Genomic DNA, 23,299 nt, shown 5'->3' on the forward strand with positions numbered 1-23,299 from the left:
ATATGGTATATCTCTAAATTCTCTCAGAGAAAATGTCTTCATTCCAAAGTTACCTTTAGAATGATGGGTCATCCAGGCTAGAGGAGCTAATACCATGACATTGGAAGCAAGGCTTAGTGTTTCTAACATTGTGTGCACTTTTCTCTTGACTTTTTTTTAAATTCCAGGCTATCTAAACACAGTCCATCACTCAACTCTGTTTCTTATGGGTTGAGCAGAGCCTTTGCAGCTTGCTCCTATGTGGTTCATGGATTAAAGGCCAACCTGGTGACATTGTGCCATACTGGTATAAGTGGTATTGCTTTGGCTAAATTCCTGTCTTGTAGACAAAATTGGTGAGTAAATGCTAATTGATATGTGAGTACAATTGTTACAAAGAAGAGGAGCAGGAAATGTCAAGTATCTCAGGTGTGTAACTCACTTCAAAGTGGTGCGCGCTCACACCAGCCCCTGGAGATTGTACATGATGAAAGTTTCCATTTAACGAGTGCTGCTGGAAGGTATAAGAGAAGATACGTTTCTTTTTAAGGATCAGGTCACTAATTTTTGTTTCTAGGTTGACAAAATCTTGTACCTCTCAAAGAAAATTCATTTATGAGAGTTGTGTTTCAGTAAAGGTGAGCAGCTGGTGTGGGATAGCACCAGACTGGGAAACAGATTTCTGATTCTACATTTACTGCTAATTTGGTCACTTCTGTGACCTGTGGTGACATCTATCTCTGCTATTGTTTCTTTTTCTACCATATTAATGTTTCTCTGGCTAACAAACCCACTGCAAGAGTTCAAACCATTGTAATCTAGAATGATTTGGTTGTTAATAGTACAGAATATTAGGAAGAAGCTGCTCATAGTAATAGAAGCATAAGTGAAATATAATGTAGCTTCTAGTAGAGAATGGTACTACTGTGGAGTAACTACTGAAGTCCATTGTATTTTCAGGTTATCAGCAATAATTGCTATCAGCATTATGCACTTTACATCTAATTACCTCTTTAAATAAAGCCGTTTTTGTAAAGCTTTTTCTCTTCTTCCACATAATGTTTTATGATTCAGGCATCTAATGATTCCCCAAGAGAAAGCAGACTGTATAGAGATTGGCCCCATTAGTGCAAGCCACATAATAAGATAACACCATAGTCTGTTACACATTACTTTTCCAATGATTGTTTCTTGCTTTTCTTACAGATTCCAAGCAGAAATTGATATCATCGGGCTGTATATGAGTACACTAATCTGATTTGTCTCTCCCTGAAGATTACTGGCTATATGCTGTCTGTCCTGCTTGAACACAATTAACGGAGTATATTATGGGTTTGATACATTGACTTAAAAAATAATTTTAATATCTTATCAGTACTCCTTCAGTATTTTTTTATCTATGTATTTTCAAGGAAAGTAAATTATTTCAGGTAATCAAATGATTTTCAATATCAACAAGATTTGAAAAATAGAGCAGGTATCTTGAAATCCAGGGGATTAAACGCACTTCACCTGATTGTATTTTATGTAACTTATGCATGAATTCCTGATTTGGTCCTCCTTTCTCTATTTCTTTCACTGTATACTTTTTTTCCTCCTGTCTTACAAAACAGAGAAATACTTTTTTCCTAGTTAAGAGAGTGTATTTTTCAGAAACGCTCAGGCCAGCCTCCTATCTGAAATAGTTCAATTGGTGGTTTTGGGCTTGTTTTTTTTTACTGTAGAGGAAGTTGACATTGACTAAAACTAAACACTCTGAATACTGAGGGTGTTTGCACATAAGAATGCAAGTGCAGTGGGGAGAAAAAATGTTGCTTTTGTGTCACAACCAATCTTCAACGAGGATATAATTTTTTTTTGCCTTTTCTTTTAAAACTGTAGAGTATTGAGTATGAGAATAAACGTTTGTCACAGGAAACGGACATTCCTTTGTAGAACTTTTAAAAAGCCACCAACCCCCCCAAAAAAACCCCCAGAGACCAGGAGAAGCCCTGCTGCACATGTTATTAATAGCAGCAGAGCTTAAGGAGACACAAGGATCTGGAATATTTCGATGAGCAACCCTCAGGTCAGAGTTTTCAGCAAAACTTGAGCAACGAGGTCATGCTGGTTCGGGTGCTGCGATTATTTTGTCGTCTTTGCAACTAGCCAGGGCTTTCATCCAGTTTGTAGGATGTGTTTGAGAGCTGTTTGGGGCTTTGGTTTTTTTGTTTGGTTTTGTTTTTCTTCCGTTCTCCTGTAGTGTAAACCCTGACAGCAAAGGTGAGAGGTCAGAACAATTCAGGACTAAAGATGTAGAAGAGACAAGATACGGTGTGAGGCTTTCTGTTTGAGACTGGCTTACCAATTTAACTGATGAGATTCTGCTATTACCTACTTTCTTACTGAGTAAAATATAAAATTGATGTGGAATGTGCGGAGCATATTTACTTGAGATCACTGATACTTAAATATTATTTCAGAGAGGCTAAATTTTGATACAGCTGGCTTCTTCACTGTGTGAAAGCCACAGATGTTAAGAGCCACAGGAGTAAAGCCAAAAGGAAATAGGGTACTGATCAGCACAGTTGCACTGTGAATCAATCCAGGTTTTTATTGCTTAAACCTGATAGTTTTGGTAAGGATGTGATGGATAAAGCCAAAGTAATGCGTGCAAGTATATTCCTTGCACATTTTTCAATTTTCTTACAGCTGCTTTGTCCCATTTCAGTTATAAACCGTATTAAGGAAATTCATTATTAGGAGGAAGAAGGAACAATATTATGTGAAAAAATAATGTGTTAAAGTGACTTCTCAGCATGCATATTGATCAAAGCTGTCTAAATGCCAATGAGGTGGGACTCCTCCAATCTTCAGTAACAGCTGATCCACCTTAGTGGTGGTTACTCCTAGACAGAAAAGAAACAGTTGGAATTAGTACTCTTTTCTATTAATTTTGTGGGTTTTTTCAAGCATATCATTAGTTTGGGGGGGTGGGGTGTGAGAGTGGGGGACTATTGGTTTCTCAGTGATTGCAAATTCTTAAACTGTTCCTGTAGTACATTATATGTCTTAAGAAAACAAGAGGAATTTGTAAATACTGAATGGGAAAAAAACCTGTATATATCAGTTGAAATCCTTTAAATTGGTCTATGTTAAACATATGCAGAGTATATATATCTACATATATGTATAAAAGGTAGTATTTTTGTTTCTTCTAAAGCATCAGCTGCTTATTTAAAGTACTAGGCGAATGATAGGTGTACTAATACAGAAATCTAGTTTTAGTTATGAAAGTTAATGTACAGAAAATCTATGGGAGAAGTGGAATGTCTGTCTTTAAAGGCTCAATTATAAAGTAGTGCCTTTTATCTAAATCAATTCAAGAGTGATCTCATGTGTAAGTGACTCAAAATGTTCTTTTGTGTCCCATAGAAATATTTATTTGCTGTTTAAACTATTGACCAATGAAAGCGAACTGCTGACATTGTTTTATCATTTTGCTATTGTCACTACAGGCAATTAAAAGCATAAAAAGTTCTCTGTCAGGTAGCATCAACACCAGCCATCTTCAACAAAGACTATATGTATAAGAAACAAGAAAGCATGTAATAAACACATAATTTATTAAAATAAGAAAGATGAACGAGATAAGAGAGAATTTTCCAGGAATTTTCATTTTATATTCATTGAACTGAGATGAAAGGAAAGTTATGTTCTTCCCTTTCCCCTTGAAGGTACTTTTCACTGAAATACATATTTAGATATGTGTGTGTATACATATATTTATTAAAAATATGTTTCTCTCTGGTTATACCTGTATCAATCTCTAGATATGCTTCAATCATTACACAGCGAAATGTCTAAATGATTTCACGTGACTGTGTGTCCCAGCCTAAGCACCAGAAGCATGTTTCTTCCGTGGCAATGACATGGAAGTTCCTGGTTGTATTAAGTCCCAGAGCAGAGTGGTGCATTGTGCACACTAGAATTTCTCATCTCTGTTACCAGGAGTAATCTTAGTCTGGTTTTACTTTCATAGCACTCGTGACCCAGGCTACAGAGTGGGGGCACAGTGGAAAGGATAGCAATAGTGATCAGCATAAAACATAGACTTAAATCTTCTCTTGTGGGAGAAAAGGCAATAATGGCAAGTGGAGAGTCAAGCCCATGCTGTAAATCTTTATTCATTGTGTCTTTTATCAGATAGATTTGGAGCAAATTGTGGACTCAAACCTGCAACTTGCAAAAGAGGGCAACTGCAATAGACAAATGGAAAATAAATCTAGAGGGGAGCTTTTCAGAGGACTGCCAGTGCTAGATGCTTGTCTTTGCTCAAAACCTGACAGTGCTTCACTCATTCTTCCTTCATTGCTTGTGTATCTTCGATGGAACATAGGCTCTCACTGGCACTGCTGGAAAATGCAAAGGTTTAAGGACAGAAGCATTGTCTTAAAGACCATGCTTCACAGATTATACCCCACTGAGCTTTTGAGATACCATCTCAGACAACACCTGTTTTTCAGAAGTTCCTTAGTAATCAAGCTTTTAGAACTCAAATTCCCTTTAAGTTATCTCAAGTCATGTGTTAGTCTCTTAAAAATGTTGATTCCTACATATTGCAGAGTTTTAAATGCAGTGCTGCTGTGGGAAGAGTTAAAATACCTGATTTTACAGATGCAGGTTATAATTGATGCTAGGTGCACACACAGGAATTGAGTCATTTCTTTAATCAACAGCTCACAGCCACTTTACAGTGGATAATTAATGTCACTTGCTGAGTGAGAGCTGAGCTAGGGTAGCCAAATGCTCTAGGTGAGAAGTGGGTTGGGAAGAATAATCCACAGTGCATAAACAAGTAGCGTTCACACAGCACACATGCCCCGGAGACTTGTGTGCCAGCATAAAAGCAACTTTACAAAAGCAAACATGTTTACAAAATAAATTGGATTTGTTAAAGCTGTATACATTTAATATACCCACTACAGAAAAGATAGTAATTTCTATTGTTTTGATGTTTTTTTGAGATGGACTTCCAAAACATTCTTGTTTTCACTCAAGATCACCTATACCAGTGATCACTTGTATTCCAGCCAAACTAGATATGTTACTCTAAACATTTTCCTCTATTATTGCCTGGTTGTTCGTGTTCTTTCTTCTCTCTGCATTATTTCTCCCTATTTATGCCACCAGGAAAAGTGGTTAAGAAAATTATTGTTAGTGTCACATTGTAGACAGGCAAAGATTTGCCATAGAGAGGCTTGTCTGTAGTAATTCCTACTCCATTTTGACACTGTATCCACCTTTTCTCATTAAAATGTCAGACCATAATCCATTTTCCATAAATTTATATAAGGCAATGCCAGATAGTTTGACATCTTCAGTATCCTTTTGTTTGCTAGAAGAATGTTAAAGTGCCTCAAGTTTTCTCAGTGCACTGAATAATTATGAAACTTTTTTCTGCAGATGTTCACTGAATTTTCACTGTCATTAACATGTGGGACTTTGTGCATTTCAGTTGAAGGATTAACTACTTCTGCCCTTCCTCATGATACGCAGTATGATCATCCCCTTCTATTTCAACTGTGCTATTCTGTGCAGTGAGAACATTCTAGTTTCAACAGCAGGTTATCTAGTACCAGATATTTCTCCCTTTCCACTTTTCCAAAAAAAGACAGCTTAGTAATCTGCCAGTGCCACGTTCAACCACATACAGCTGAACTGATCACATAATTGCTCCATTCTTTTTTTCATCTGTCTCTCTCTCTATATATATATATTTATTTTTTTTTTATATTAAAGCCTTAAGTTGTAGCAGTTGATTTGGGAATCAGTAATATATAGAGACTTAATTCACAGTTTCCCAAATCACAAGATTTTATTTTCCTTTCAATAAAGTAATTACAATAAATACAAAGCATACACCTTCATTTTATGATGAAAAGTGGTTTTTTCAATATTGAATTAAAAATGCTAAATGAGAATTAAAGTCATGGTGTTCCACATTTCTGTTTTTCAAAGGAAAGCCTTGAGGCAAAGATGAACATTTTTGAAATACTTCTTGCATTTCCACTTAGAAAAACATTGCTAGAATTTCTAAGCGAGGTTTTCAAAATTATGTTCTCTCTCATTATTTATGTAATTATCAAAGCTCAAAGCTTTAATCTTGATGCTCTATTTGTCCTGCACTGCAGCTACATGTAGATTTACTAACAGTAGGGTTCATTCATGTTGGGTTTCTGATATCTATTTCTTTCCTTTCATCATTAATAGGACAGGATTTTTATTCATAAGTATAATGCTGATGGATATAATGAACGGCTTAATCAGTTACTTCATCTTTTCATCAGTGAGGTAGTCCAGTGACTTGTTGTTGTTAATGCTAATGAAGTTGCCAGTGAATCTAGAGAAAAAACCTTAACTGCAATCATTTAAGATAGTCAAATTGAATTTGGATTTTAATTTGCACTGTTGGTAACTGCAATAACTTACCAGATGTAGAAAATGCTCTTATTAGACTTTGCAAGATATCGCTTCTAGAATCGTGAATGAAGGGTGTGTTTCCATGGATGTTTTGCATACATATCAAAGCAAATACCAACTTTCTGCTAAGCAAGTGAAAAATACCAAAAGAATATAACAGAAAATGGTGATGATTCCGTTCATGATTTGTTTCAGTTCATTATTAAGATTTCTACTTTGGGGAACACTTATAAAAATGAATGATCTGTAATTCAGGAGGTGTTCTAATTCCTTTAAGTAAATCAGTGTTCTAATCGCTGCTTTGGGCATGCAAAAGATAAATAGTGGGATTTAAGAAAGTCTCAGATCAAGTCAACTTTAAAAATACAATGGAACTGAGTCGTCTTGATTCTCCGTACTTTGCTGAGGAGGTACTGTTGACCATCCTCTCAAATGGGGCATTCCACTGTATCCCAATGAGAAAGCCAATTTCATTCACTGGTCAGCCTCTCTGCCTGTTTGACCTTGTTTTCTGCCAAAGGGAGCAAGACCTGAGGATGGTTCACTCCACCTTCTTGCCCACTTGCCATGTGGTGTAGGCACCACCATTGCTGGCCACACACAACAGCTTATAGGAAGCATTGTAGCTATTCACAGAGAACAGGTAAAAGGTGCTAATAAGTGATATTTAAACTGTGTGCAGAAATATGAAAATAAGTGTATTTCAGTGTTTCAACAGTATTGCTTGAGTTGGATTAGGATTTTAGAATGAGTCAGACTTCTGTAAGCAGCGCTGGTAACTGAGAAAGCAGTGCTTCTCTCAGTCTGCTGGAAATAAGGATCTAAATGCTACTAGAGGAGCTGTCTAGCAAATGTAACGTAAATTATGACCCAAACGTTTCTTACTACATATTCTTGTCGCTTTACACTTCAGAACAGGTGTTAGCCACAGTCTCCTGGCAAAATTGTTTCTTTGCTAATTAAATTCTGCCCTGCTAAATTTTAATTGGATTTTGTATTCCTCACTGTATGCCATAAACTGTTGTGTGAGGCTGCTTTGTGCTATTAAATGGCTGCATTTAATTGGTAGGTGACATAGTCCTTATCTGCTAATACAGTGTCTTATCATTTGTGAAGTGATTTAAAATTTATTAATGCTGGTAGCTACAGTCCATGAAATCTTCATCAGACAAAAGTCATTCTTGGTTTTCCCCAGTCTTCTCAAGTGATATGATTTGCCTAAAAACTGTGTTAGAGAATTGTTTCAAGAGACTGTAGAACTGTAAAGTGTTTCCTTCTTAACAAAAAAAACCAAAAAACCAAAACAACTTCATCCATACTGCGAACTGATTTAAAAAGAGAGTATAGCGTAAAGATGGATTATAAAATGAACCAAGCTCAAAGTTATTGTAGCACTTCATAACACATTATGGATTAATTTGCACATATCTTAAATACATACTTGATCTGCATTTAGGTAATAACAGAGCCCTAAACACTTCCTGGTCTACCAAAGTTGAACTTAAGGCAGACTGCTTGAAAGCAAAATTGTTTCCCTTTGGTTTTTCCTAATATGCTTCTAATTAATTTTTCTTTTTAAGAAGGGCCTGTGTTGCAATCCTTTTTTTTTTTCTTTCAAATTTGATTTGATTTTTGCCTTCTTATAATTTAAGTGCTAAAATACTTCTAGTCTTTCTAAACTGGAATTAATTTTCCCTTGATAATGCCATTTTTATATGATCGAGTTTCTAATGCTGTCTAGTGTTACAATAAAACTAAAAACAAGTACCCGGTGTTAGCCTGACATTCTTCCTGATCACCTTTTGGGGCTGAAAAATGTCCATTGGTAGATTCTCAACAGGTGTAAACCCTCATGACTCTATTGACAATCAACAACATCTGAGCATCTGCCACTGTATCACTATTTTTTCTCAGAAAAAAAATCCTTACTGCAGTTTCTGAGTTACCAATGACTCTGAAATGTTGACATATGGTAACTCTGCAGAACACAGATGATGTAAGCGTGACTTCTGATACATCTGCTCATGGTAAAACAGCGCACACTTAAAAGATTGTTCTCAACAAAATCAGTGAAAATTCTTTTTCAAAGAAGGTATCATTCCTGAATATGCAGTTCAGATATAAGTCCTCAGGTATTTTGTCGTTATCATGAACAACAAATATGACTGTTTGGTAATTTCTTATTTTTCTTTCTTTGTGATATTCATTGTTATTTATATGGGATCTTTCTCGATATGCTTGATATTCAAGTTATGTAGAGACTGTCTGTAGTTAGGTGTATGTTTATATGCATAGTTTTATGCATTAGACCGTGCAATCATACTCTGCTAGTTAGAGTGGTTAAATATTTCAAAATCTGAATATTTTAAAAGAAATTTAGCATATTTTTATGTGTTTTTTCAGGAAAAAAAATCTCCATTTCTTTTTTCCTGTATTCTGCCAGTTTTTAATGTATTGCTTGCTTGTTTGCCAGTAGACTCTTTAAATGTTGATGTTAATTCCGTTTCTTCAAGTATCGACCTTATTCCAAGTGCACTGATGATCCTACAGAAAATGTTAACAATATAGTGCTATTTTCCTTATTTAATGATGCATCAAATAGTTATAATGAAGAGGGTCATGAATACATTTGGGTTAGTGAAGAGGACAACAGTTTGATCAGTGCACCATAGGTTTTTATTTTATTCATTCTAATTAAGCTGGCAGGCAGCCTCCTATGTATTCGATTTCATCCAAAACCAAACCAAACAAACAAACAAACAAAAAACTTGGAAGGAAAGTTATGGTTAAATTACCATCCACTTAACATTTAATATTATTAGACCTTTCCCTCCCCTTTGTCCTAGTAAGTGTTCTACAGATATTGATATAGTTTATAATTGTGGTTCTGGTATTGGAAGTTTGGGGTGTGCCCAAGGCGGTGCAGAGGGTGAGCATGTGTCTTAAAGCTCAGTGGTGCATCCCCTCAGAGCTGCTCCTTGCCATCCTGCTCCCGGGCTTCTGGTATTACCATGCTTGTGACCACAGCAACATGGGTGCTTTGGGGTTTATGGGGTTGGGGATGACCCTCTCCTTTGTGTTCACATGCATTTATGTTTATGGTACTTATTAGTATAGCGTTTACTGTTGTTAATGGCCGGACAGTTCCATCAAAATGAAGAGTCTAGCCTGCGTGGTCCTCCAGTAAGGGCTCTTTCACTTCAGCCCTTTTAGTTTTTTGTGGGGTTTTTTGTATTGTATGTATCTTTACTGGCAATTTTTAAACAGCGCTGCATTGTTATGAGTTTGCAGACCTGGATGGGTTTTGGTTCCTTTAAGAAAGTGTGCCCTATTTCTTCCCCTTTGACTCAGCAACATATTTTGTTTCAGTAACTCTTAGTACTTCACATCGCAAGAATCAGACTCAGTCTGTGTTTCTGTACGAGTGCTTGGTACGGGGAAGCTAATGAAGTATTTCTTAGCTATTTCATCACTGTACACACAACTTGGATGTAATTACAGACCTCATGCCCAGGAAAACATTGGGTCTGCAGCCTTTCCACTCATCTAACAGCTCCATGAGATGTTCAAGTTGAAGCGGTTGTAAAAAGCCACTTCGGACAGTTCAGCGCTTCAGTGGTCCTACTTCTAACTCGTGACAAAATGACATGATAAAACTCTAATGAGAGAGATCAGTATCTTCAACTCAGTTCCTTCCAAAGATGTGTGTTGCATATTGCTGTTTATTCTTGCCTTTAATAAGAGGCCTTTAATTCTAAGCTTTGAACAAATAGTTACTTAATACAATAGTAGTAATAAAATATTTCCTAATAAATACTACAGCATATATGTACTTGTAACATAGGCTGCAGCAGTAATTCAAATAATATACGAAGTCTGGAGCACCACAGATAGGACAGTGGCTTAATAAACATGTTGCCAAGGTGTCTGTTAGCTACCTGTGGCACTGATGTGCTCCTGAGCCATGACAGCCTCCCGGAGACCGAGGATGCTACAGAGCAGGGGAAGAATCCGATTTTCATGTTTATGGGAACAGAGCTCAGTGTACTTTCAGCTTCTTGATTCTACACAGAAGCAATGTGTTCCCAGCAAATAATAATTTTCTGATTCACAAATTCCGCAGACACATATAGGATAGCACTTTCCAAAGGAAGGACAAAGTTAGAAAATAGGAATATACATGCAGATACTGACACGTGTGATGCAAATAAGCCTTGGGTTGTAAGGATACGCCAGGAATGTCACTGTACAAGGAAGAAGGCAGTTTAAATAGGGAACAGATGAGCACAGCTATGGAATACTGGTGAAAATATTGTCAAAGGGCTTGATTTTTTTTTTTTTTTTGGTAGTTTGGAACAAAATTTGAGTCAAATTCCTTTCCAGAATGAAGCTGTGCAGTTGTGTCAAAAAGATAGTGATTATGAAGTACTAATAATAGCATTTTCCATTGCTGCATTGTGTATTATACATTATTGTATTATTCATGTGTTTTTCTCTTAGTTTTTTTGAAGAAGGGTATTTATTTCAAAGGCACGGGAGAGGTGCAGTCCACATGGGGCTCTCAGCATAAAGATGTAGTGCTTTAACTTTTGTATCTTGAGTCTGATTCCCTTTTATGTATGTTAAAATATTGTACTGGATTCTTTTTAATGAACATTTGCATGCAGATATCCTGCTTTTCCAGCCCAAGAGGCAACCTTATGTAATACATATTTGCATATTGACACAGTTACAATACTAGAGCTAGAGGAAAACAGAATAAAAGGCAACAGGGCGTGTTAAAATCTACTTGCAGGGAAGTTCCTTTAAGGGTTGGCATTATCTTGTCTCAGTCACATCTCCTTTAAGAAATAGGCATAGCCTCAAGCAATGCCTGGAGTTACTGCTCGGAAGAAAAGTGAATGTTAGAAAAATTATGGACAATTTTGTTAACTTAAAAACTTCTGAAATGTGAAATGTGGTGATGAAGTCTTCTTGGTACGGTACCTGGGAATGTCAGTGCAAACCAGAGGGGAATACAGGATAGCAAGTGAAACAGGATATTACCGATAGAACAGGATTTAATACAGCTTTGTGGTACATAAAAGCCAAAACTTTAAACTAGACTAGAGTAAGTGAACTCTTCTAGTGAGGAAAATGTGAAAGGAGGTTGCTTTTGCCATGGATTTCACAGAAGGTAGCTGCTTAACAGCGTGTTTGGGGCTCTTCAGGGTTACAGCATTTTGTGCCAATTAAATGCAGAGAGCTGAAGTAGATTTTTCTCCTTCTTTGGCCTTGTCCTATCTCCTCTTAAAACACTTCCACTTCCTGCTACCTTGTGCATACCTATCCACAATCATTAGCATCTTGTTACCCGCCAAATAACTTTTCTCTCTGTACTGTTTCTGCAACCTGGAGGGTTGGGTGTCAAAAGAATTTATTCTCGCCTCTTTCAGCATCCTAGGACGGTAGTTGGGATACTGCCAACAAACCTGTGCTGTCTTTTCTGATATAGGTGTCACAACAGAGTTTCCTACGGAAGAGTGCTCTGGGCCTTGAGGGAAACAGCTCCCACTGAAATATTTTGAGAAGGCAGCGATGTGGTTACTGATACCAACCAGGCTGTGTGAAGGACATCTAGGAATGTTACAGGCCTATTGCAATTTTGAGGAAATATTGATGTAGTTCTAAAAAGATCAGGTTCTGTAGTTAACATTCCTATAAATGGCATTCATATGGTACTGTATAAATAGTTCTCCACAGCAAAGGTACGTGTAACTATCCTTGAAAAAGCTTTTAGAAGACAGAGGACTTGTCCAGATAGGAAACTATGCTAAGCAAAAGTTCCCAAATCTATATGTATATAGACAACTTTAGAAAGAGTAGGCATTATAACTTACTCATTAGTAAAAGAAAATTAATTTTTGCAAGCTCAGTTAAGTGTCCATAACAACAATATTTCTACATGTGTAAAAACATGTGGGTTTTTGAATGTTCTAATGATGTCTAGCTTTTATCAATAATAGGTTTTGGCATATTGTTGTTGGTCAATCAATGAGAGCAATGTTCATATTCTTTCATAACCAGATCTTTACTTAAAAGTAGAAGTGGTTTAGATACTATGGTGTCCTGAATACTGCAGGTAGACAGAATAATATTCCAGAACGTTGCCTCACACTGTGTTGCAAGCTAACATATCTTAATGAATAAATATTTTTCTAAATTGAACAAATGGCACAGGCACTAGGCAGCAGGGCTTTCTTTTACAAATTACATTTTTCTCCTTGTGGCCTTGGATTTTTAATACAGCTGTGGAATAATTAAGCAGAGTGGAGTATTAATGCAGTTTTATAAATAATGTCAACGTTGCCAGATGTTGTTCATTTTTCCTCTCTTTTCAAAAATGTAGGTTGATAGTGGGTTGTGGGGAACTTAGATATGCAAGACCAAACGTTGTAAGGTATTAAAAATTGAGCTTATGTAGATGATGCTTTACGGATTCATTTGTCTGGATGTACCCCTCACTTCTATTTCCAGTTTTGAAAAGACCAACTCTTAAATCAGATAAAAGGGCAGAAGTCCAACATACATAGTCTTTCAATGAAGTCTTCTCTTAAGTAAGAAAATTGGGAGATTTATTTACGTGTTAGAAAACAATATTCAATGTCTGAGCCCCTTCATCATTTCCAGGGCATATATAATTGTTTTGGACACCAAATTTTCTCTGCTTAAATTTCAAGTTAATGTAGCCAAATGAGATAAAAGCATAGGGATCAGCTCAGAACATGAGGATGAGTACAGGATGAAATGATGAAATCAATGGTAGGGTGCAAATATAAGTATTTGTTTTCCTCACATGATCTTTGTCCTTAATAAAGGGTGGGAGGAGAAAATAGTTTGTCGTTTACACCCACTCAGTCTGGATGTACATTTTACTATAAAAGTTCTGTCCCTGGAAACATGGCCTGCTCAAGAGTAGAATACAGTTGCTAATAATTGTTTTCAAACATCAGAAACAGTGTTCATTTTTATGTAAAAAGTTGGGATTTAGGGCATTTCCATCAATCTTCAAAACCATCTTTTTGGAATACAGTTGAGAAATTCAGTATATATCTGCATCAAAGAATAGAAAATTTTTCCCTCTGCACCCAAGTTGGATCTTTAATATTATGCAAAAAGATAACTACTTTCAAATTGAATTATTACTTATACATGTGCCTCATTTAGAAACACATAAGAGATTTCATATTTGATCCTTTGGTCGTTGAGACTACCCATGCAAAATCTACTCCATTTTTAGCTATTTTGCAAGTATGTCCTTATTAATACAGCTATTTCCTCAAATCTGCAAGTGAGATACCACCAAATTAATTTGCTCAGATACACACAAGCATGGCACAAGAAACTTGCTGAGTGAAGACTAAGAAGAGGAAGAAAGAGGCTGATTAGGTTCAACATACTGGCAGGTCTTCAAAATTGCTTTGGTTGAGGAAATGTACTGCCAACAGAACAAGGCGGCCAGGATAATTGCGTAGGACCAGAATGATGGTATTTACTGCCTCAGGTATTTGTGGCTTCCTTCCACTCATGCAAAACAGCTCTGACTGACTTCTCATGGGTGATGTTGCCCTCACTATGCTCAGTCAGGTTATGCAATTGTTATGGGCTGCTTATGCAAAAAAATGTACCGTAGATGTTTTGAAAGATCTATAAAATTGATTTTTTTTTTACACTATACATGTTTAATTATTAGGAAAAAAGTTCAGAGAACACTGCACAATTCCATTGGAAGTATCACAGTCAGAGCTCTTGTCCACCTGTTTGTTTATAGATTTTATGTAATGATTGGATTAATATTTGATATGTATGATTCATTTACTGAATTTTGTTCAGGTGAAAATTTTTAGCCCTGTGTATTAAATATTTGCACTTAATTATCATCCTTTTTACACTGGAGGGTTTTGGGTATGGGAGAAGGTTCAGGTAGGCATTGAATAGCCTCTTGGCATTCTGAGTTAGTCCTTCAGTGTGTCTAGCACAGTTCAGTTTCATGGGAGATGTGCTTAGTTTCTTATTAAGGTTAGATCTTGTGAGCTGGATGAAACGAACATCATTGTCTGTAAGCAATTTTTGATGCCAAAGCGTGGTATTGAAGATATTTAGTCTTTTTGTTTAACTTCGACTTGATTTCATTAAGTTAAGTGTGGAAGAAAATAGTTATGAATGATGCAGTAACATTTTCTTAAGGCATGAAACGTAGTAAATACTTTATATTTTCACTTTGTAGATTACTCTGGAAAAAAAAGGCCATTGTCTGCTTATACCTGATTGCACTTGTCTTTTCAAAATGGTTATTTTCACAAGTTCTGTTCATGTTGTGATTTAATGGCATTGAAATAGATCACTTAAGAATTGATGTATTCATTTTTATCATATTTACATCAGCTGCAGCTCACATTTAAATAGCAATTTGTAATTTCTGCCTAAATGTTGCTTTCCTCAGCAACGATTGATATCATTCTCATGGTTATATATTCCAATTTCCTACTGTGTCTTTGAAGATCTACTTTTATGAGAAGTGAAAATAAATTTCCTCATTCTTCTGTATAGCTGATAATGAAATTGAGCTTCAAGAAAATAGACCATTATCCTGGGCTTTTTAATATTCAGCTTCCCAGTATTCTACCATAGTCTCCTTTTAATCACAAATTAAACTAAGCTTTTTTTTTGTTAGTTTGTTTCCCCTCATTACAAAGTCTCTTACGTATAAGACAGATTTCTCATGTTTAATATAGTTACTTGTGTGTTCACGAACTCTTTTTTCATGTGATATGTTTAATAAGGAATTAAGAAACTTTATTGTACAGTTGTAATGTATACTAATTTGCTTTTTGAAATTTACAGACTGAGGGATTTTTTTTTTATAATTTTACTTTTAGTGGAAGTGAGAAATAAGTACGTTTAGCGCTGTCTTTATATCAGCAACAGTTGCCACCCATGTTTTCACTTAACATTTTCCTAATGTCACCCATGCTACACTAAAATCCCCTTCAAAGATGATCCAGACTTAATGCACAAAACTAACATTGTTGTCAACCTTATCCTCAGAAGAGGTCCTCTGCTAAATGAAGTGTGTTAGATAATACAAACTGTGGCAGAACTATAGGATAGGATGTTTCTAGGTACTGTATAAAATGTGCGTGGTTATCTAACGTTATTTGTTTGCCTACAGAAATCAGACCTGTAATTTCAATAGTGATGGAAATCCCTGAACTTCAGACATTTAAAAAATTAAAACTGGACCAGATGTATAATACATTATTGTATTCTGAGATATGTTTAATACATTCCTGGTCTGCAGGAAACACCAAGCACAAATGAGTGTTGGAGATCAGAAGAAAAAGATGAGGAGCATTCTTGCACGTGCTTTGTGAATTGCCACAGATCTGGGAAAGATCTGTGCTCCAAGCTACACAGGAAATGCCAGGGTATAGCACTGCAGGGATTAGCACTGGACAGTGCGGTGCCCAGCTGTTGCTGGAGTCTCAGAAAGAATACAGATCTCATGATGTGGCACCCGCTTTGGGCTAATTAGGCATCGTTAGCTTCATATCACCAGGCACCGCTGTGCTGCATATACTCTGTTATGTAAGGAACTTAGACTTGCAGGATCTCCATGGTGTTGAATCCAATAACTTTTTAGATCATTCATACTGGTGGGAGTAACTGAGCTTATGGAAGCAGAAAGATTGCAATAAATTGCCAAGTTCTAGAAGCTAGGAGGTTTTTTTAATATTATTGCACCGAGACAGTTCTCCTTAGCTGTTTCTGATCTCCCTCTCTTTTCCTAGAAGTATTGTCACCCTGGAAACTTACTTGTGAAAGCATTTTGCAGGAAGTTCCCTAAAGTACAAATGATCTTTACTGAAATCATTAGGAAAAAACCCAGCAATGACATTTAATGGGTTGCACCAGGACACCTATTCTATAAGTTACCAGGCTTACAGTAAGCAAGAATCAGCCTGAAGTGCCTCTGTGAAAATTAAACTTGGTTCTGCTAACACCATGCTAAAGCCTACTCTGAGCCCTGGAATCAGTTTTGTCATGTCACTTGTCCATCAAAACACCTTTTTTAATAGCTGTATACTGTCCTACAGTAATTATGGAGCCACATTTCCTCCTTCCCTTCTTTCTTATCCCCACCTCACTCTCTCCAGTAAGGAACCATTTGTGCAACTTGAAGGTGATTATTTTTTGAGAATGTTACCAATTTAATCTAAAAATCAGTTGAGTTTCACTGTAGTCAGAAAACTGTGCATCCTCTTTGGTATCCAAATCCTCAGATCCTTAGGGGAAAAAGTCTTTGAAGTGAAATGTAAAAAGAATTTTAATTTTTTTATGCAGAAAGACAGAATTTTGGGGAGGTGAGAAAGAGGAGAGCGGAACAAGTACAATGTGCTTTTTCCAGTTTCTCTGATGCCAAGTGTGTTCAGTAGTACACAAACTCTGACTTTCCTTCTCCCCTTTGCATCACCTCAGTGATTTCAGTGTACGGTGACTTGTATTCTCCTCAGCTTTGCAGATCTCTGCAAATTCAAAGAAAAACTTCTAACTTGTTATTTCTGGCTGTGTTTTTGAATGAATACATGGATGGTGAAGAATGAAGTGATGCAGTGAACCAAGTTTGAGTGTTTTGAAGGGGTTTGGAATTTCAAAATATGCTTTGCATGTTACTTTTAAAATCATAAGTAATTTTGCTGTTTTCTCTGTGCAAATGCAAAACTGCTGAAGAAATTCTTGAAAAATGATAAATTGGTGATTCTGTGTTTAAAAATAAGTTAACTATATAGTTGTTGCTACTAAAGGTGTTCCATGATCCATTATATAAACAGGATTAACCATTTATTTAATATTTCTGTATAGTATTCCTCTCCTCGTACAGGGCCTGTAGGTGTCAAGTTTCTCAATTAGTCTGATAGTTTATGGCCTGTATTTAAATAAATTAATAAGTCTTAAGACTGTCAGCTAAGAATGTTTTGTATATTCTTAATCAAAACATTCAGTCTGGTATAGATATAATCCATCAGTTCTGTCCATTTTATTTTGGGAAGCTACTCTAATGTGACTGGCTAGGCACAGAAAATCCAACTGATAGCACCAGAGATAGGAGGGATTAAGCAGCTTCGTATTCATTCCCTACCTATGAGTCCAAAGACTTTTGTATATTGTGAAGTCATTTTGTGAATTTTTTTCAAAAATAGCATGTGTATAATGCAACTAGGTTATTCTCCACAATGTATATGCTATTCTTCTTGTGGTTTTTTTTATATTAGTATTTAATTCCAGAGCCTGTTGTGGGCTGAGTTCTCCTGTGTTGTGTATTGGTGAGCAAAAGACAAGTACCTCAGGAGATTAGAAAGATTGTGTAATGCCAGCTTTTACTGAGCCGCCAGACCTGCTGGGCAAAAATAATGTTGAAGTGGCCAAATTGTGCTTCATCGTACTTCCATGCTGACAGTGTCCAGAATGGCTGATAGAAGATGTAACTGGAGGGACACTTTTTTGGATAAGCTCGAGCAGACGGGGTTAGGATTAAGACAGTTCCCAACAGGATTCGTTTGTCTCGTTGTTAATGCTGGAGTAGTTCTCCTTAGCTCGGACATGATGCTGAATGTATGCATGTATCGCCCAATGCTGTTCCAGCCATGCTCAGACAATCTGCTCGTGGTTCGGAGCAGAGCGAGGTTAATGCACGGGCTCAGCATCCTCTCTACGTTTTAGTCACATTTTCACTGTTTTGCATGTTTATGTCATTTATTTTTTCCCCCACAAAACAACAAATGTCTTATCTTTAGTCTCCAGGTGCTACCGTAATATTAGTGATATGGACCGTTTGAATTCCTACAGAGCATGCACGCTGTAGATGTGTATGTGTATCTATATATCAACCTAAAATATAGCCCAGCTGTCGTGTAGAGGCAAAAGCATTGTGAGGCAGTGGATCCTACTGATAAATCCTGAGGTTTTTTAGAAAAGTTGGCTTCTTTTTTTCCCCATTGTGTGGTGTTTCTGATAACTGTCTTGTGTCTAAATGCTCTCATGCTCAGCCTGTAATGCTACAGCTTTCATGTTAGATTGTATTTAAAGAATTTCCAAATTTTGATTTCTCTTGAATAGACTGGAAAAAATAGGCATTTTTGTAGTTTCTGTATAAAGAGGGTTTTATTTCATGTTGTACTAGCTGTTTGTTTTTCTTCTACAGTGCTTCATCATCTGTCGTTCCTTGAAGTGTACGGGCAATGATAAACTCCCTGTCCATGTTAACGGGAGTCGAGAATGCTTTGCTTCTCTCAGGATTGGTGCCATATTACCAGGACAATGTATTGATTTGGTTGACTGCTGATGTGTGATGCACGACAGAAATGAGAAATTGAACTTTCTGAATGTGAAGTAAATCGTGCTGCTGCTGATATATAAATGATTTAGGAAAAAGCAATCAATCAGATTCTCTGTGCTGGTAGCAGCGCTACATACAATTCAATATATAGTAAACCAACAGTTCTTTTACAATCTAAATCAAATAGGCAGTGTTCTGTGCTAAGCTCAGATTCTTGCGAAAATGACTTGCAGCATTTTTGGGTTTAGTATGCTCTACTTTCTACATTACTGACATGTGATCTGATAATTTAGAAATGCTGAGCTGACATTCATTAATTCTGCCTTTTTCTTGACAAGAGCCACAGATTATTCTTTCTAGGCTGCTTATTACTATTTTACAATGGTTGGTCTTTAAATAATTTTAACTTGTATGTAGAGTTGTTTTGAGTCCCAAATACCTGCAGATGGAGTTTATTATAGCCACAGGTAATTGGACTTTAATATCTGTAAAACATCCACTAGAGACATGAGTAGGCCCATTCTCTCTTCTGGCAGATGTTTTGCAGATATTAGACTTAAATCCAATTATCTTTGGGTACTTTAGCAGTACACAATAGCATTTATGTGCAGATGACTATAATAATATTTTCTCTTCTCCATGTTATGAAATGAATGGATAATTTATCCTTCTTGGAAAGAGAGAGAAGTATTTTAATGAAAGCTTGAAGAGACTTCTTGAAATTCTTCTTATTGATACCTACTAACACGTAAATGGTATTAGAATCTGTTGGAGGGCAGGGTAGATTTGAGATAGAATATCAGCAAAACTCAGCAGTATCACAAAGAGTGAAACCTCACAGCAAGGTATGTAATGTTATTCTTTCTAAACTCTCTAAGGATGTTCTTTTATATTTTTGATAACATATACTTGCCAATTTTTTCCTTTTTCTTTATTCTATTTTAGATTTTATTGTATTTTTCTCTCTGAAAGCCTAGAGTGAGACTTGACAATTATAAAGTGGTGATAGACAAGGAAACATAGGCTGTCTGAAGATAGACTTGTGACCAGAAAAGTAAAAGATATCATGACAACGTGATGAATTTCAGGTCTGCAGAATCTGCACATATTCCTCGTGCCATGTCATGCTTGGAAAAATGACCAAAGAACTTACTGCACTGAATGAAGGATTTGTGCTTCACACAAATATCGAAACAAACGTGGTCTTTTTAAATGTCTTATTGAAGTGAGGCTGTCTTGCCATGAACACAATCATTAATGACCTCCATGCACGTACCATTGATCTTCGCGGAAAAGCAAATGATCTTCCTTTTAAAGCAAATGAAGCAGATCTAGCAGTACTTAAAATCTAGTATCCTGCAGAGAGCACAAACAACTTGTCAACAGCCCATGCCCTAATGCTAACAGTAATTTCCCTTCCTCTCGGACAATTGCTTCTCCACTGGGAGAAGGGACACCAATAGGTGTAATGGTGCTATGTACATCACAGAAAGGGCAGAGAGCCTTCTTTCCATGCAGTATTTGGAAACAGACAACAGCTTTTGTTGTTAGCGGATTCAGGTGGCATTAACAATTTGCAAAAACAAAGTTGTTTTCCTGGAATACAGCTTTTAGAGGTATCCACTGGAGAACCAGAGGAGAGGGCCAGGCGGGATGAGACATTCATGCCCACAACCCAGGGAAGAGGAGAGGAGTTACCAAGGTGTTACATTAGCAGTGTCAGAAACAGAACTTGGTATAAACTTCTACCACAAGAAGTAATGAACGTCAAAGAGCTAAATTAAAGATTACAGGATATTGTCAAAGCTCAAGTCTGTCAGTTCAGAAACTATGGTTATCTCAATTACGTGGCTAAGTGCAAGTATTCTTCATTTCTTAAAATGTTCAATACTTAGAAGTGCCTCAGTATTTCTGGTCATTTTGGAAGGAAAGAAACTTTTTAAGTATTGTGCTCTTCCATCATCTACCTTTCGCTATCTTTATGCTGTGCAGGAACAAGGCTGATTGAAGAAATAAGAGATAGGGAGGGAGGCTCTCATATAATTAGGAAGTCTCAGAAAATTATAATTAAGCAGCAAAATACATTATTTCCTCATGAGAACAAAATAATTCCAATCTCCTGGGTAAGTCTGTAGTTTGACTCTTGAAATAATTTAACTGATACTATAGAACAATTCAAAAGCATTTCTAACAACAGTCTTGGCTGAACTAAGGATGCCTTGCTTCGCTATTGGAAATTGTGCTAAAACTATTCTTATCTCTGTGTACAGCATCTCTTGGTCAACATGCAACAATTCTGTACTGTAAAGTTTGTCTGAGACAGTTCTATGTGGGGTGCTAAAGGTTTTCCTATACAAAGTTGCAGTAAGTGAAAAGCAAAGTTCAATCACATGTTGATCTTCATGAGACAACTTCAAAGCTGATGAGTTCTGATGAAAAATGCGGATTTGAACATGCTTTGCTGTATCACAAAGTCTGTAAGAAGCATCAATATGAATGCAGAGTCACGGTTAGTGCTTGTTTGATTACAGAGGATAGGCCTTCTGCTGACAGATAGCAGGGATCTTGGCTCCTCTTCAGACCTCTCCTGTTTTAGACTCTGAACAACAGATACAAAGATTATGATACCTATGAGATTCTTTGTTTCACAAAAATTCAATATAGAGGAATGCAGTCATTTTTTTTGATGGCACTGTCCAAATAGAGGAGAGAAGCTAAATATTATGGGAAGGTATTAGTCCAAATTATGTTCAGTTATTCCTTTGATGATTCTCCTGTTGGTAAAACAAGAGAGAAAGTATCAGGGGAAATAAATCAGTGCCCATTGATGTAAGCTGTTTGTTGATGCGAATGTAACTACCAAATAACTTCAAAAACTTGCTGTATGTTGTATAGATTTTTATGGTTGCTTCAGTGTTTTTACAGATTATTGGGTGCGTATCTTCGAACTTGCTTGCCTTCTGGTACTGCTGTGTACCTGGATTATGCTTGGATTATCAAAATTTAATGATGTGTGGAAACAGTTTTATACTTTCTAGGTTATCACAAAATGCATAATCTCCATTATTCTGTGAAACTAAGTGCTATTTGAGCACTCTAAAATGGTGTTTAGTATGTAATTTTTTTTGTCTGTTGGTGAGAATTTAAAATCAAGGTCAAATATATATATCAGTTTATTATGTCAATTTCCCAAAAGGTCATAAACATTATTCTCTCTTTGAGCTGTTATTTTCAACAACAAAACCCTTTAAAAAGCTACAAAACTTCATGAACATCTTCTTCCTCATTTTGTAGCAGATTTCTTTGTGATGTGTGCTGCTCAGTTCTGTATACCAACTCGGGAATATACAAGTTAGCTCAGCTGCCATTTGGCAAACCCAGTTTCATATTTCATGCATATGGTTTATGACTGAACATGTGTTGTCTTCTGGGGGGTTTTTTTGTGGGTGGTGGGATTTTTTTCTTCCTTTATTTGGTTTTTTTTTTGTGAGTGTGTTTTTGCCATCCAGAGTGGTGGCTGTTGCGTCTGCTACAGTTGCTTCTACAAGGGCCTCACTGAACGTGGCTGTCCTATTGCATTGAAGCTATTTTCAGAAAAATAATGATGCCAGTTTTACAAGTAAAATCTAAATGGGTTGGAACTAGAGTTTGTCCTTTTAATCTGTGGTCAGATTATCAACTACACAGCGTACGGAGGAAACACCATGACATAACTGTAGGCTGAACTTCTCTCTTACCCACACTACTCTCACTGTCCTCTTCCCTATGCTGATCATGGTGCTCCTGACAGAAAGCATCTCTTCCAGGGCTCCCTTGGTGACCTGGTCACGTTTCTGTTACCAGTGTTCCCGTGTCAGCCCAGGGGCTGAAATTACAGCAAACCCACACTTGGGATCCGGTCTTGGGGTCAGAAGTCACCTTAAGTGGAATGTACAGTTATTATCTATATATGGAAAGTGTGTAGTCTTAATGTGTTTTTAAAGGTTTGCTTATTAATATATTGATATAATGTATCTTTAAAAAACCAAAGATTGAAATACACCTAGCTAGGAGTGCCATTTGAAATTATATTTGGAATTACCTGTGTCTATCTGTATGTTTCTGTCTATTGTGGTGTTAACGGTTTAGTTTCAGAAATATATTTGAAGCTATTTTCTGAATTAATTCTCCGGACTGTTCTCCATGATGTCAGAAGAGATGTGTCTCTTAACTGTTTGCTCCTGTTTTTATAGATGGCTATACCACAGATGACATTGAATTTTACTGGCGTGGGGGTGATAACGCGGTCACAGGAGTGACAAAGATCGAGCTGCCACAGTTCTCCATTGTAGACTACAAGCTTATCACCAAGAATGTTGTTTTCTCTACAGGTTTGTGGAGGGGAAGTTAAAAGAGGAATTCACTGGGAAGACTGTTAGAGATGAGTTAATTCTCAACATGCAGTTCAGGATCTGAGCAAAAAATATAGGAACAAGAATAAAT

General features: G+C 36.6%; 1 protein-coding gene across 3 annotated transcripts in view; it reads left to right on the forward strand.

Annotated features, from left to right (window-relative positions):
- Window positions 1-23,299, forward strand: part of GABRB2 (gamma-aminobutyric acid type A receptor subunit beta2) — a 175,865-nt gene that overhangs the window by 124,520 nt on the left and 28,046 nt on the right. For all 3 annotated transcript variants that reach the window (XM_075766498.1, XM_075766499.1, XM_075766497.1), the window contains exon 8: window positions 23,050-23,187. In XM_075766498.1, the coding sequence (XP_075622613.1) occupies window positions 23,050-23,187 (138 nt within the window). The remainder of the gene's footprint in view (window positions 1-23,049; window positions 23,188-23,299) is intronic.

The sequence above is a fragment of the Balearica regulorum genome, chromosome 14, assembly GCF_011004875.1.
Source record: "Balearica regulorum gibbericeps isolate bBalReg1 chromosome 14, bBalReg1.pri, whole genome shotgun sequence".
NCBI lineage: Eukaryota > Metazoa > Chordata > Aves > Gruiformes > Gruidae > Balearica > Balearica regulorum.